At 40.4% G+C, this 15,672-nt stretch overlaps 1 protein-coding gene across 1 annotated transcript in view; it reads right to left on the reverse strand.

Annotated features, from left to right (window-relative positions):
* Positions 1–361: 361 nt before the first annotated feature.
* LOC122805309 (protein FAM47E-like) overlaps positions 362–15,672 on the reverse strand; it is a 1,023,003-nt gene continuing 1,007,692 nt past the window's right edge. The window contains exon 6 of the mRNA XM_044075397.1: positions 362–499. Coding sequence (XP_043931332.1) covers positions 362–499 — 138 coding nt within the window. The remainder of the gene's footprint in view (positions 500–15,672) is intronic.

Below are 15,672 nucleotides of genomic sequence, written 5' to 3' on the forward strand. Positions count from 1 at the left end.
GCAATGAATTACATGCAGGAAATACATTTTTCCTTTAACTTCCCAATATAAAAAGATAAACTGAAGCAGACAAACAGTGAAATTGCCAGTTTTTGGAGACATCTCTAAGTTTTCAGTTGGAACAATTGTGTAGCTAGGATTTAAATTAACATGTTTTCAACTTCCATATATTTTTAATTTTGAACATTTATGTTTCTATATACTGACAGTTTAGCATGGAATCAGCACTATAGCAATATTTTCTGTCATTGTCAGTATATCAGCCATATTGTCTACCAAGCAAAAGGAGTGATCTGTTATGACACCAAAATGAAATACAGCATTGATTCATATCATTCTTGTATGCTAAAAAGGAACGGTTTCATTCACAAAAAATAGTGGCTCTCATCCAAAGATTAATCTGTAGAAAATGTCTACTTACACTAGGTCTTCTGTAGCCCCTTTTTTCAATGAACTCTTTGAATGCAGCTGTACCATGGAGCTGTAGGAGCTCAATGTTCTAAACAAAGTAAAAAGATGAACACTTCATTACTTATGGGCTTGGCTGGTACTGTGTATACAATGGAATGTAGATGCCAGGATGCCACTGATACACATTTGAATATTCAACTAGTTTCTGCTTCTCAACCAGCTTCCTCCTTGCTCTCCAACAAATACTAGTTAATCTTTCACAGTTCATATTTTGCCTAGGTGCACAGAGAGCATTTGAGTTCACTCCTGTTTTTTTTCCTTTTCTGACAAATAGCTCACTTCCTCCTAAAACAGCAGGAAATTCAATCAGTGCAGGCACTATCCTCACCACTACTTATTAACATTAAAACACTAATGCAAATAGTTTATCGTTCACTGGATAGGTCAGACCAACCCACTTTTCAAAAATTCAGATATAATCTTGTCAAGCATTCCATACAGGCATTCACATGCAGCTGTCAAGTCAAATAAAACCAGCTTAAATCAGGTGTTAAATGCAGTTATCTGATAGTAATATGCCTACTTAGAAAACACAGAACTATGCACAAGTCTACTGTATTGTTACATTACTGCACTGCTGTATACTGTACTGCAATATTCTACTATACTATTATCTTCTCTTTGCTGAAAATGGGTCAATGGATCCAAATAAATAAATACATGAAAATCAATGTTTTTTAGAAGACTTTGTAATCATTCTCCAAGATTTATAAATGCTGCATCCATGATTGCAGCTTGCTTACACTGCATGCATGACAAGTCCTTAGGCTTATTACCTATGCATGTAATCAGGCCAGTATGTGGGTGTGGGTGTGGGTGTGTGAGAGAGAGAGAGAGAGACAGACAAGGAGATTTTCATTGAGGCCGCAGTACAGATTTGTGGCTAGATTGTGGTAAACCACCTCACAGCCACACTGAAGGATGAGCAGTTACAGTAAGCACAGACTGTGCACAGGCACCCCTAGTAGTTGATGAGAGTTTGTGCACACAGATAGTGAATGTTTATACTATGGCAGCAAATACATCTAGAAAGAGAAAAATGAAATGAAAGGGAAAGTTTGTTGAGGTTTGGTGAAAATTGCAAATAGCAGCCAGGTGAACCCAAATCGTAGAAGGTGCTACTCCGGATTGTAATAGGCCAGAGAGATAATGGAGTACATCAGGGACTGAGGCTGAACCAGGACCTATGTTGTTGTCACAAGCCCATAAACTAAATCTATTCCATTTGTCATGGTACAATTTTCTGGTGGAAGGCTTATGAGAAGCCAGAAGAATGTCGTGGACAGGTGAGGAAAGATTCTTCTGCCTGGCAATTATTGGAAATGGAGAAACCAAGCCATCAGTTTGAGGCTGGAAAGGTTCAAGTAGAGTAGCCCTTGAGGGTGTAACAGTAATTCTGGAGTTGGATCTGGAATCCATGGTTTGCATACTAGATGAGGCCATAGGAAGAGAAACCAAACTTGTAGAGGCCAATAAGGAAGAATGAAGATTACTTTGCTTCACAACCGAATTGCTTTCTTCAAGAAATGCAAGATCAATGGTATGGGGGAAAGGCGTACAGCAGTCGTGTGGCCAATCGTGTGTGAGCGCATCCCACAGGGATTCCCCCTGAGGGGTGATTAGGGCAAAATAGCTTCTGTACTTGTGATTTATGGGCAAGGCAAACAAGTCGCAGCAAAGCTGGCCCCAGCAATCGAATATCATTGATGCCACTGAAGGATTGAAGGACCACTCGTGAGGTAGGAGAATACACCTGCTCAATTTGTCTGCAATTATGTTGGAATCCTCGGGAATGTGCGCTATTAGAAAGTGGTTGGATGCAAACACCCATTGCCAAATTCTCATGGCTTCCCAACACAGAGGATAGGATTTGGTTCCCCCTTGTTTGTTGACATGTTGTCTGTCTAAATAGCAACAGTCCCTGATGGGAGGGCATGGTGGAATCCTTCCAATGCTAGAAGCATCGCCCTTAGTTCCAGGACATTGATATGCAAATTGGCCTCTACTGATGACTAAGTGCTCTGGACCATCTGTCCCTGAAAATACCCCCCCCCCCAAACCTGGTCAGGGAAGCATCCATGGTTGCTGTGACCTTGGACTGCAGGGGCGAAAATGGTCGACTCCATAGAGATATGTCTGGCTGCATCCATCAAAGTAAGTTCTTCTTGCATAGATTTGTTAAACGAATTTGGAAGGATAATGGATGAGTTGACATTAACCATTGTGTTAAAAGAAGCCACGAAAGTATTCTCATATGTAGTCTTGCTAACGGGACAATTCTTACTGTTGAAGCCATTGACCCCAAGATTTGAAGGACTGGCCGAGTGGGCACCTTGTCTCGGGGAAGTATCACTCGGATCTGAGAAACAAGTCTTTCCAGTCTGTGATGAGGTAGGGAGACCATGCAAGATAGTGTGTTCAGAGTTGCTCCTATGAATTCCAAGGACTGGGCTGGTGTCAGTTGACTCTTCTCCATATTTATAGAAATCCCTAAATGCTGTGCCTGTAGTAGAGTGTACTGCCATGCCAAAATCAGTAGATGCTTGGTGGGGAGCAGTGAGGAGCCAATCGTCCAAATATGGAAACACCCGTACTGCCTGCAGTCTGAAGTCAGCTGCTACCACTGACATGCATTTGGTGAACACTCTGGGGGGCTGTAGAGAGACCAAAGGGCAGTGCATAAAACTGGTAGTGATTGGCTCCCAGTCAGAAGTGGAGGAATCTTCTGGATCGCTTGTCCATCTTTATGTGGTAATATGCATCCGGAAGATCTATAGAGCACATCCAATCATCTTTTTCCATGAAAGGAAGGATAGACTGAACCATGACCGTCCGTAACTTTATCTGCTTGACAAACTTGTTTAAGATACTGAGGTCCAAAATGGATCTCCAGTCCCCTGTCTTTTTTGGCACTAAAAATAACCTTGAGTAGAACTCGGATCCTATCTGGTCTGGTGGGACTCGGATCCTATCTGGTCTGGTGGGACTATTTGGAAGCAGCTTTAGAACCTCTTAAGCTGCAGATTCCCTTTGACCGGGTGAAACATCGGGAATATGTTTTGGAGATTTGGGGTGAAGACTGAAAGGGATGTGAGCACTGGTAGGGCTAGCCAGAGAAAGAATCTCTGGATCTCTGATTGCGCAGACCCCCCTGCCCTGAAAGGGGCATCTTCCAGAAAAGTTACCCCCTCTGCCCCATGGGGTATACTCATCAGATGTGTCATGGAAAGGACGCTGGGACTTCTTGTGCCACATTTTCCCATTCCTCTGATTCCTCGAGAAGTACTGTTGGGGATTTGAAAAATGTATACCTACGGCAGACAAGGTCTTACCATCCTGCTCATGCCTGGTTAGCTTGTCTTTCACTTTGGATCTGAAAAGGAAGAAGGTTCAACTGGAGAATCAAGCACAGAAGCCTTGAAAGCGTCCCCAAAGTCACAGATGAGCATCCAGGCGTGACATCTCATGACAACGCCTGCACCCGCCAATCCAGCCACTCCTTCAGTTGCATAGGAGACCAACCTCATGGACGTGTTAGAGATGGACTCTGGGGTTGCGAGCTGTGAGGCCACCTTATCCTGGACCTCATCAGATACAGCTCCTGCTAGTGTTCCAGACAGCTCCATGATGAGATCTCTCTGAAGCCTAGTGAAATGTGCCAGATAATTCAACAACCAAATGGTAAAGGCCGAAGAGGTAAACGTCCGCTTCTCTAGTCTGTCCAACATGCCATTGCCACCAGCATAGCATCTACAGGCAATCCTTTAGACCAATGAGGGCCATCTTCGGGGTGACATAAGAATTTATCCGTTCTCCGTGGGATAAGCTCTATGGAGTCGGGTTTTTTCTAGGCACTCTGCACAATGAGCTCGACGAGCTCGTCTGCAGGCAGGGTCACCCAGGTGATAGAGGACCAGGCATGGAAGGCCTGCAAGAACACAAACTCTTCAGGGGATGGGTTTGTGGGCTTCCAATCTCGTCGCTCTTTCAAAATTTCAAGGATGTCTCTGAAGGAGACACCTTCAGGAAATTTTGGGGACCCTTCCCCTTCATCATAGTTTGTGTCTTCCATGAGAGACTCTTCAGGGGAGTCTACGTGCTTCCTCTTACATGTTCTCTTCCTCAGAACCTCCTTGGTGGGGGCTTCTGAAGAGGACTCGGGAGAAAGGGTGCCCTGTTCAAGGATATCTTACGGCTCCCATACCCAGTGTCCTGGAGTGGCAAACTGGGTCAACTGAGGTCTTGGAGGAATGTACATATGGTGCTCTGTTGTCTGTGGAGCCAACTGAGTGCCTGCAGAGGCCAGCGCCATTTCCATCACCTGAAAAGCAGGCCTATCTGAAGAGGGATGGGATCATGGAACTGAGAGGGACAACCTCAGAACCGGGGTCACATCCTGCTCTGACAGACCTGCCACCAGGGGAGGAACCTGTGGTCACCGTAGCATACAGTGCAGTCACAAAAATTGGTGTCGGGCTAGGATCCTTGGTACCGATGGGGCAGACACAACCCCGAGGATGTCTCGGCTCCGAAGGAGTCAACATCCATAGGGTGATCATTGGTGCCACAGATGAGAATGCCATTGGAACCATGACAGCTGGAACCAGGAAAGGCATCGGAGCAGAGAGCTTTGGACCCACAGAGGTCGAAGGAGGAGAATAAGATGGAGTCTGTAGAGAGAACTCCTCTGTTCCAAATGGTATAGAGGGTTTACTAAAAGAAGACAACCCCCTAGCCATCAAGAGTTGATCCACAAGTCTAACCACATCTAGTTCTGATAGGCTCATGGAAGATCTGGTGGATATCCCCAATGGGGAGTCTGGACATTCAAAGAAGGGACTATACAGCTGTCCTGAGAGTGGAGCCATCAATGGGGGCTATTTGGTCCGAGGTATGGGCTCTCCCTTTGACACCGAGGTTGATGGACCTGTAGAAAATGCAGTACGGAGGGGGAAGTGACAGGAATTGGAAACTCTATTGTTTGGGTCAAATGGAGAATCTGAACAGGGGTAGTCATGGTCAGTACCGTGGTAATCGGTACTGATATAGTCTTATCAGACTTTAGTTCAGTAGTTGGCATCAAAGTAGTAACTACCTTCTAGTGCCTAAACCAGTCACCCCCATTGTGTTCGGTATCCCGAAAGTACATAAAGGGCTACAGCCATTGACATTTAGACCGATTGTAGCAGGGGCAAAAGGGATTACCGAACCACTTGGGAAGTTCATAGATGCAATATTAAAGAAACTCACTACATCCCTAAAAGGTTTATGCAAAGATTCATGGGAGTTTCTAAGGAGTATAAAGAAGGAATTGTATCAGGAAACCAACTACATGGTAACAGTGGATGTGGTTGAGTTATTCCCAAGCATACCACACGAGACTGGTTTGACATGGTTTAATGAAATGCTGGCAAAACATTCGAATTTGGGAGGTAAAATGATTGCATTGGTAGTAGAATTTATGGAAGTTATCTTGAAAAACAATTTTGTGTATTTCTGTGGGGAATTATTTCGGCAAAAGAAAGGGGTGGCAATGGGGACCCCTTGTGCCTCCGCATATGCCAACATTGTCCTGAGTTACTGGGAATCTGAATTTATATTTAGCACACAGTGGGCTGAGCATCTTACACATTACCAACGCTACCTGGACGATATATGTATTCTATGGAAGGGTAGTATGGAAAAGTTGGAGCAATTTATTGAATATATCAATGGCAGTACAGAATTTTTAAAATTCACTTGTAATATTTGCACTGATAGATTACAATACCTAGATGTAGACCTACGTAAAAATACAGAGAAAGGTTGCTTTATGTCTTGCATACACAGAAAAAGGAGTTACTCAAACATGTTTCTCCATTTTAACAGCAGTCACCCCCTATTTCAAAAAAAGGGAGTCATCAAAGGACAGATTATTAGGGCGGCAAGAATGTGTAGCGAAGAGGTGTTATTTAATGAAGAATGCTTATTTTTGAAGATGTTGTTCGAAGAGAAAGGGTATCCTACAAAATTAATAGATGAAATAACAACTGAGATCAAAAGTCAAAGAAAAGGAAAATACTACCCCTTACTAGGAGAAGAGCGAAGGGACAACAACAGTAAAAAGGAGGATGAAATGAAAAAGCAAGGGTGTTTGTTTGTGCACACCAATTGTAATGAAAGTTGGTCAGTAGAAAGGATTATTAACAAATATTGGCCAATTATAACTACAAATGAAGAACTTAGGAGGACATTAGGCGACAAACCCCAAGCAGTTAGAAGGAGAAATAAAAACTTAAAAGAATTATTAGAGACAAACCATGGAAAGAAGAAAGAGGGAAGAAACAGTAAGAATGGGACATTTAGATGCAACACTTGTAAACAGTGCCCAAATATGATAGATAAAAATGGTTTGTATTTGAATTCAAGGAGAAGATACTTAAGATCCCCAGGATATTTTAACTGCAAAGCTAAAGGGGTAGTATATTTAGGGTTATGTCAGCAGTGCCAATGTTTCTATGTTGGAAAAACAGAGAGGACATTAGCCAAAAGAGTGTATGAACACCTCTATGAAATTAGTAGGAAAAAGGACACTAATGCATTCTTCAAACATTCACTAACATGTGCAAGCATGAGTTTAAAATTCATGGTACTTGAGCAGGTTCATGTCAGCCCTAGAGGGGGGGATTGGGAAACATCTTTGGAATACAAAGAGCTGCTTTGGCAAGTGAGACTAGAAGCAGCAAAGTTTCCTGGCCTTAATGGAGCCATTAGCATCAGCAGTTTATTGAAAATGAGAAGGGCAAAATTGTAGAATAAAATAAAATAAAAAAATAAAAAAATAAAAAAAGAGAAGGATCATAGAGCAATAAATAGAATAGTTAGTCATGCATTAAGGCAAGGACAGTTTGAGAGCAAATAACACGGGGTGCCAACAGGATTACAAGAGATATTAGGACAATAATAGTAGCATATAAGGTGAGAGACGCCAAAAGAAAGTTTTTTTAAGAGTTAGAATAGTAAACAGAGTCAGATGCAGACATAGAAACAATAGGTAGGTGCCAATCCTTTAGCTGACAAAGACTGTGTAATAAGAATGTACTACATGTTGTCAAATAAACACTTGTTATACAAGTTTTTAAAAAGTTTCAAAGTATGGTGGAAGCCACTTGGTAGTTAAAACAACTAGGTTTGGTTGCAAGTGGCTGTACAGCATATACATGAAGTTTTTATTTAAAGTTTTAAGCAACAAGTGTTTTGCACATGTTTAATAATTTTAATGTAATGTGAATAATATTTGGTTAAGACACTAATAAAGTATTAGGGAATTTAATATATTACAATGTAACTAATGTGTAAATGAGAAGTAAAGGATTGATATTCCTTTAAAAAATGGATATGAAGCAATCTAGTTTAATTGATTGTTAATTAAAATATTTGGGTTGAATAAGGGTAATATAAAAAGACCCATCACCCAAAGTAAAAATGTCTTGATAAAGCCTGGGAGAGCCCGGGTGAAAGCGCTTGACGTTATATGCTTGGAGTGTTTGTTACTTTTCTATGTTAAACTAGTGGAGCTGTTTTTATTAAAAAATCTTTTACTCAGCATCTGGTTCGTGATTCCTGCATCCTGGTGTTTTAGGATCAAAGTAGAGGACTCAAGTCCTGATGCTGATGAAGTTGGAAGCAATTTAGTAGTCAGAATCGGTTCCAACGTCAGCACCGAAGAAGGGGGATTTGAGCCCTGGAGCCGTGGGAACTGAAGGCAATTTAGGTCTAGGCTCTAAAGACTTAGATTCCAGATCTTTAGAAGAAGTGAGAACCAAATGGCTCCTCTTCTTGTGATCTTTTGTGGGAGGGGGAGAACCCTCTGATGCAGGAAGAGCCTCCGAGAAAGGAGATTTGAGTAGTCCTTTAAGAATAAGTTTATTGCGTCTCTCATTCAGTGTATGGGTACTAAAACCCACACAAATATTACATGGTGGTTGAACAGTCAGATGAGGCACATTTAAGCAATATACACAAGAGGAATGTGCGTCCGAATTCAGCATTTTATGGGCACACTGGTTACAAGCTTTAAACCCAGTGGTCCCTTTCTTGTCCGCCATAACCACAAAAAGTTAAGGCCACTACACCTGCAAATACCACAATATCAACAACAAAACCTACAAAAATATAACAATATAGCAACCAAACACACACTTTTTTTTTTAAATATATAAAGAGAGAGAGAGACAGAAAGAAAGGGAAGAAAAAGGGTACCAACAATGGTATCCCGAGAATACCACAGAGGGTAAACGGCAGAAGCTACCAACAATGGTAGGGAGGAATACCAGAAAAATGGTGAAGGGGAGGAAAAATGAGGCACTCTACCAGATAAGGGATAGAGAGAGGTATTTATCTACAAATTACAAAGGTTCAACAACATTACAAAGTTTTATCAACAAGCAAAAAACACTTAGCTGAGAGTGAAAGGCTTGACACGTCCTGACCAGTACGTGGCAAATGAGATCGGGGGTAATGGGGAGAGAGGCACTATGGGTAACCTTAGCATGAGAGTTTTTTGGCTGACACAAGCTTGGTACAGCGGCCGAGTCGGACCAGAGGACTGGTTCCGAACCCATCAGTAAGGAATGAATGAAGATTAACAACATCAGATCAATTGTTTTTTAGAAGACTTTGTGATCATTCTCCAAGATTTATAAATGCTGCATCCATGCTCACACCACATGCATGACAAGCCCTCACGCTTATTACCTATGCATGTAACCAAGCCTGTGTGTATGTTTGAGAGAGAGAGAGAGAGAGACAAAGAGATTTTCATTGAGGCTGCAGTAAAGATTTGTGACTAGATTGTGGTAAACCACCTCACAGCCACACTGAAGGATGAGTAGTTATAGTAAGCAGCAACTGTGCCCAAGCACCCCTAGTAGTTGATGAGAGTTTGTGCGCACAGATACTGAATGTTTATGTAATCTATGGCAGCAAATACATCTAGAAAGAGAAAAAATGCAATGAAAGGGAAAGTTTGTTGAGGGTGGTGTAGAGGTTATGCAGCAGCAACAGAATCCACAAAGATGGAGAGAATAGTCCAAAAAAATGCAAAAGGAGTTGTGGAACAAAATTACCAGTAAATCAGAGCAGATAAGGGGGTATGACAATACATGAATATTTAAGAATGTGAAACCTAAATAGGAGAGGTGGTATACAATAATGTAACATGACGTACCAACCTGCACCAATCCGGACAACATCAGAGTGCTAGCACTGGACCTATACTTTACTCTCACCATCACTGCAAAAGGAATATATGATACCCTGAGGGGAGTTTAGCCATCAGTTCAGTCCACATGCTGGTATATCCAAAGTTTATTAACAAGGTGAGACACTGCATCAGTCAGAGTGAAAGGGATGATAAAACACATATATCAGGGAATGGAACCCATGACTTTCACAAAATGCTTCTATAACAGTGCATTAGAAAGGTAAACACAGTAACAGTAAGAGTAAAATAAGTCATAACACACAGATGAAGGAAAATGAACAGTTATAAAATGACATACAACACCCATGGGATTTGAAACCCCAGCTAGTGGATTGACAGATATATACTGAGCCATCATAAGATCAAATAATGGCAGTAGCTCCTCTTTATGTCAGATTGGTAGGTGCAGCAAGGCACAGTTTGCTTGCATCACTGATAAGCCCGCACAAAAGATTTTACATTTGCCATAGGACGTTGAGTGTAATTTCTCTGCAGTCATAGATGGCCATTTGCATTGCTCTCTGCCATCTGTTTTGCAAAGTATAACCATAAAAAGATGATTTTGAATTATATGACCATTCAGAACATGTGTATGGTATGTCTATTTTTGATCATATCAGAGGTAAATGGAGTATAAGAGATAGAAATGAAAAGGGGAAGTAAGCAGTGGGTGCAACACAAGGTGGAAAAAAACAGAATGAGAAGGATGAATGTGGGATAGGAACCCATATCTCCCACCTTCCTATCTCAACAATGGCAGATGAATCCAGGAATAAATTAAGTTAAATAGTACCGAATCCACCTGCATAATTTGCAGATTAATGACAGGAATGTTTACTATCAGAGGAACTGAACACGATAGTAAAAAAAAACACACAGAAATGGAACTGAACCCCTGGCTTACCACTGATAATCTCTAGACCCCACTATTAGCAAGATATGCTGTTGAAGCACTGATAGAAAAGTTGACTGAAAACACATTTCAGGAGAACAGAACATGTTAGCAAGGCAGCAAAAATAAACCTAAATGGGTTTGAACCCTGCTTTTACCACTGAATATTTTCTAGACCAGGGCATTAGCTGGACATGCCACAAAAGCACTCATAGAAAGGGTAGCTCAAAAACACATTTCACAGAAATTCAACACATGATAGCATGACAAAAATATAAATCTAAATGAGTTTGAACCACTAGCTTTAGCAATGATATTTTTTAGACCAGTGTTTGTGCAAATGAAGTCACAGAAGAACTCATAGTGAAAGGGTCCGAAAACAAACATTTCAGTTAAATATTAAAACAGGGTTAAAGACTGAAAACTTAACACTGGAAAACAATATTCCAACCACCAGGAAATTAAATCCCTTCTGCCACTGCATTCAAAATATACACACCAGGGAGGGCGTGGCCAAGATGCATTCAGAGTAACAGCACTTCTCCTCAGCTCTGTCTATTCCAATTTTCTCTGACAGGATTTTTAAATTATATCTATCAGAAATCTGGATTCTTTTTATAAAATGATACTTTATACTTTATACAAGGATAGTATAAAAAAATATTTTTGATTATTTTATTTTTTCCTGTCAAAAAACATCAGAGATCTCCTGAACTACTCTAGTTAACAAGATGAGCTTCAACAAATCTTCTCACCAGGATACAACTTTCCAAAAGGAATTACAATCTTTGTTACTTAACATTCAAGAACTAACTAGTAAAATAGATAAAATGGACCTGAAATTGGATAGTTTTAAGGAGAGCTGTACTAAACAAATGAACATTATACATGAAGGTTTAAAATAAAAGAAAGAACAGATTTCAGGTATGGAAACAGCCCTAAATAATATTGATTCTAGGCTCCAGGAAGGTAAGCATAATACTGAATTCCTTTTAAAGCAAAATGCTCACCTTTTGTCTAAAATAGATGATCTAGAAAACAGGTCACATCGTAATAATATTAGAATCTTTGGCTTGCCAGAAAAAATAGGAGGAGATAGTATGGAAAAGTTCCTGTCGACATGGATACCTGAAATACTAGAATTGCCTGAGGCTGTTTCATATGGTATTGAAAGAGCACACAGATCTTTGGTTTCATCAAAAAATAAAAAAAGGAATTCTGCAAGATCTGTGATTGTAAAATTCCTTTCCTCATATGATAAGGAAATTGTCTTAAAGACAGCATGGGCAAAATCTACAATTAAAATAAAAGATAATTTAGTTTGTTTTGATAATGACTAATCTCCTGTGGTAATCGCAAAAAGAAAAGTTTTCCTACCTTTGATAAGAGAACTTAAAAAAAATCAAATAAAATCTCACCTTTTGTTTCCTGCAAGGCTTAAAATATTTTACCAGGATATATCTAAATTATTTGAAGATCTGGACAGTGCTCTTATTTTTGTTAAATCTAACAAACTTTTGGACAAAATAGAAGAAATGGATTGGGCTAATGCTAACTTGAAGAGATCAGCTGAAAATGAAACTTGGAAAACCCATGAGCATAAGAAGAAGCTAAGAAAATAAAAAAAAAAAACTGCTCTTATTTGCTTCTATTCACAATGGAAATCCAGTTTGCTTGTTCTAAATATACTAATGACCCATAAGGTCAGGGAAATTGATAACCAGAACAACAGGTAAGATTTAACCACTCTTTATTATAATTTTGGTATTTACGTATTATCGCAACCAGATTTTTGCGATAATACGGCTTGCTTCCCGATGTGTGACTGTAACCAGAAATGTATGCAGAATCACACAGGGAATGTTATCTGTAAAAAAAAAAAACACTCTGTTGAGGTAGGAGTAGTGTAGTACTACAAAAATGACTGCTTGTTTGAACCTATGCCGTTTCCCGACATCATGTCAGTCTTAGTGCTTTTCCAAGTCCTGTTATGTGTGCACGCAACAGAGCAGAGCCGAGTCTGCAGCATATATTCCCTTCCCCAGAACTAGCAACCCAAAAGGGGTAAAAAGCAACTGACAGTTCACACACCATTTAAAAAGGGGGAGAAAGGTAATACCTACAGACGTGATTCAGTTATTATTAAACACACACATCACAGAAAGCAGGGAGTGTGAAATTTTCATGTGAAAATGCACAAGCGCGAAAGACTGTTTCAGGAAAAGTAAAATCTTACAACCTGCACGTTTGCTACGGGGGACAAAAACATAGAGATAGCCGGTCAAAATCTTTCAGATGACGAAAATAAAATCTGAGTACTGGCGATGAACATAAGGATGGTATATTCCCGATTAACTTAGCCTATATTGCGCTTGTAATCAGGAAGGCAGGATCTACCATGCGCTGCATGCAGGAGTATGTAGTTCACTGGCAAAGTGAGACATGCCAGTCAGGACTCCAAACTTTGGCAGTTAGTCCTCTCCCTGCCTCAAAACCATGTGTGCCACAATTTAACTTACTTACTTACACTCCCTTTTCCAGTTTAATAGACCTGCTGTCTCAGACATGGGACTAAATTCGCAACCGCGAAAATCTGGTTGCGATAATACGTAAGTGCCATACTTTTTAATGATAGTCTTTACTTTTTTTATGCTTATTATACAAATATTTAGTTGCTTCTTATTTTGGGTAACTGTTTAAATTGAGTTATTATTGTACTCTGTTTGTTGCCATTTGTATTGAAGTACAGTTATATCTATAGGTTGCAACTTTGTTTGGATAAATATCTTCTTTAATAACATGTCTCAATGATTTGGTGCTTATATTTAGTTTAGTATTGTATTGACAGAGACAGTTTATATTGTCTTCAGAAGTTTCTATAGACATGATTTTAGTGTATATATAAAGTTATTTTTTGCATAAGCTTTCTCTTATTGGCGTCCGGAGCTATATTTAACATAAATTTTGTTGTTGGTAGTGTCTGGGGCTAATATAAAACATGATATGTGGATAAAGATGATGTCCGGACTGATTTTGTGTTATGGGGTTACTGTTGGTAATGTCTGGGAATGTGGTGGGCTCAAAAGTTGCTGTTGGAAATATATGGAGTTGTTTTGTTATATGGAGTTGACGTTGCTGCTGCTGTTTCCCTTTCCTTTTTGAATGTTTGCTGTTTCTTTTTTTGTTTTTATTTAATTCTGGCTATGTGTCTTTTGTTGGTGTGTTGTGGTGTTGTTCTGTTTCTCCGTGGTTGAAATGGGGTATATTGTGTTTCACAGTGTTGGCCTCTGGTTTAGAGAGGTGGTTTGGAATGGTTTGTAAGCTGCACAGCAGCTTCTGTGATTGCTGTACATTCAGAAAAAAGAAGGTATGTACCTACCATAACGTTCCATGTTGGTTGTTTTCATCTCGCCGTCCTTCTTGCTGTTTGGGTTCAGAGCCGATCCTCGGCTCAGACTCAGCCATCTTCTATAGCTCGAGAGCTGTTTACTGGCTCAAGGCTACCCCTTATCCCAGAATTCCCAGCATCAGCTATCCAGATCTCATTTGTGATAGTACACACTAGACATAAGTAGAGTAACCAGTTACCTAAAAACTGGTTATCCAATACACCTAAACAAGGAAAGAGTCATAAATTACCTGGTATGTGAAGTAATAAAAGATACTCAGCCAGTGAAAACAAAAAGGAACTCCTCTCAATCCTCTAGGAAGGGGGAAGGAGGGAGGGACGCAAGAAGGAAGGCGAGATGAAGACAACTAACATGGAACATTATGGTAGGTACATAACTTCTTTATGTTAAGTTGTCCATCTCACCTTCATTCTTGCTGTTTGGGACAGTGTCCCTAGCACCTAAAATCCTGGGTGGCTCATTGGAACAGACTCTTCAGAACAGTAGAACCAAAGGAAGCTCTGCTCAGGGAGGCCATATCCACCTTGTAATGAGAGATAAAAGTGTGGGGGTTTGCCCAAGTGGCAGCTGCACAGATTGAGTCTATGGGCAACCTAGACTGAAAGGCTACAGAGGTGGCTAATGCTCTAGTAGAATGACCTTTTGGTTTAGCTGGTAGCTCTTTATTTCGTAACTGATAAATAAAGGCAATAGTATCAGATAACCATCTGGATAAGGTCACCTTAGAAACTGGAAGGCCTTGTTTGTTGAAAGCATAAGAAAGAAATAACTGGTCTGATTTTCTTAGTTCCTTAGTTCTATGGAGGTAAAAATGCAATTGTCTGTGCACATCCAATTGGTGGAGCTTGTATTCTGCCTTGTTGCTGTGATTAGGAAAGAAAACTGGGAGATATATGGATTGATTTAAATTGTTCTCTGAGCAGACTTTAGGAATAAAAGATGGATTGGTCCTCAGAGAAACTCTGTCTTTGTGAAACACCAGGTAAGGACGACAAATACATAGTGCTTGAAGTTCTGAGACACGTCTAGCTGAAGTGATAGCAACCAGAAAAAGTGTCTTCCAAGAAAGAAATTTTAAGGAACATGATGCTGCCGGTTCAAAGGGAGGCAAAATTAAGGAAGCTAAAACTAAATTGAGATCCCAAGGAGGAGGAGGATCTCTAACTGGGGGTCTAAGAAGAGATGCTCCTCTCATAAAGGCCTTGCAGAGCTTATAAGGCATTATGCTAGAATTAAACATACAGATATGAAAATTAGAAATGGCAGCCAGCTGTAATCTAATGGTAGCAGAAGCTGCACCAGACTGAAAGAGTTGTACTAGAAATTCAAGAATTTCATGGACTGAGGCTGAGAAAGGATCCAAATTTCTAGATTCTGCCCAGTAAGAAAACCGTTTCCATTTACTAGCATACGTTTTCCTCATAGTAGACTTATGTGAGGAAACAATAATATCACGGACTGCTGGGGAGATACTGGAAAGCCTGGCTAAGGTTGGAAGTGGAGTAACCAAGCTGTGAGCTGTAGAGTTTGAAGGGATTGGTGCAACCCACCTGATTGATGAATCAGAAGATCTGGAACCGGGTCCAGAATCCACGGTTGATCCAGAAGGTGGAGGTGCAGGAACGGGAACCATATATGTCGAGGCCAATATGGGG

The sequence above is a fragment of the Protopterus annectens genome, chromosome 6.part1 (genome assembly GCF_019279795.1).
Source record: "Protopterus annectens isolate FY-2018-M chromosome 6.part1, PAN1.0, whole genome shotgun sequence".
Lineage (NCBI taxonomy): Eukaryota > Metazoa > Chordata > Ceratodontiformes > Protopteridae > Protopterus > Protopterus annectens.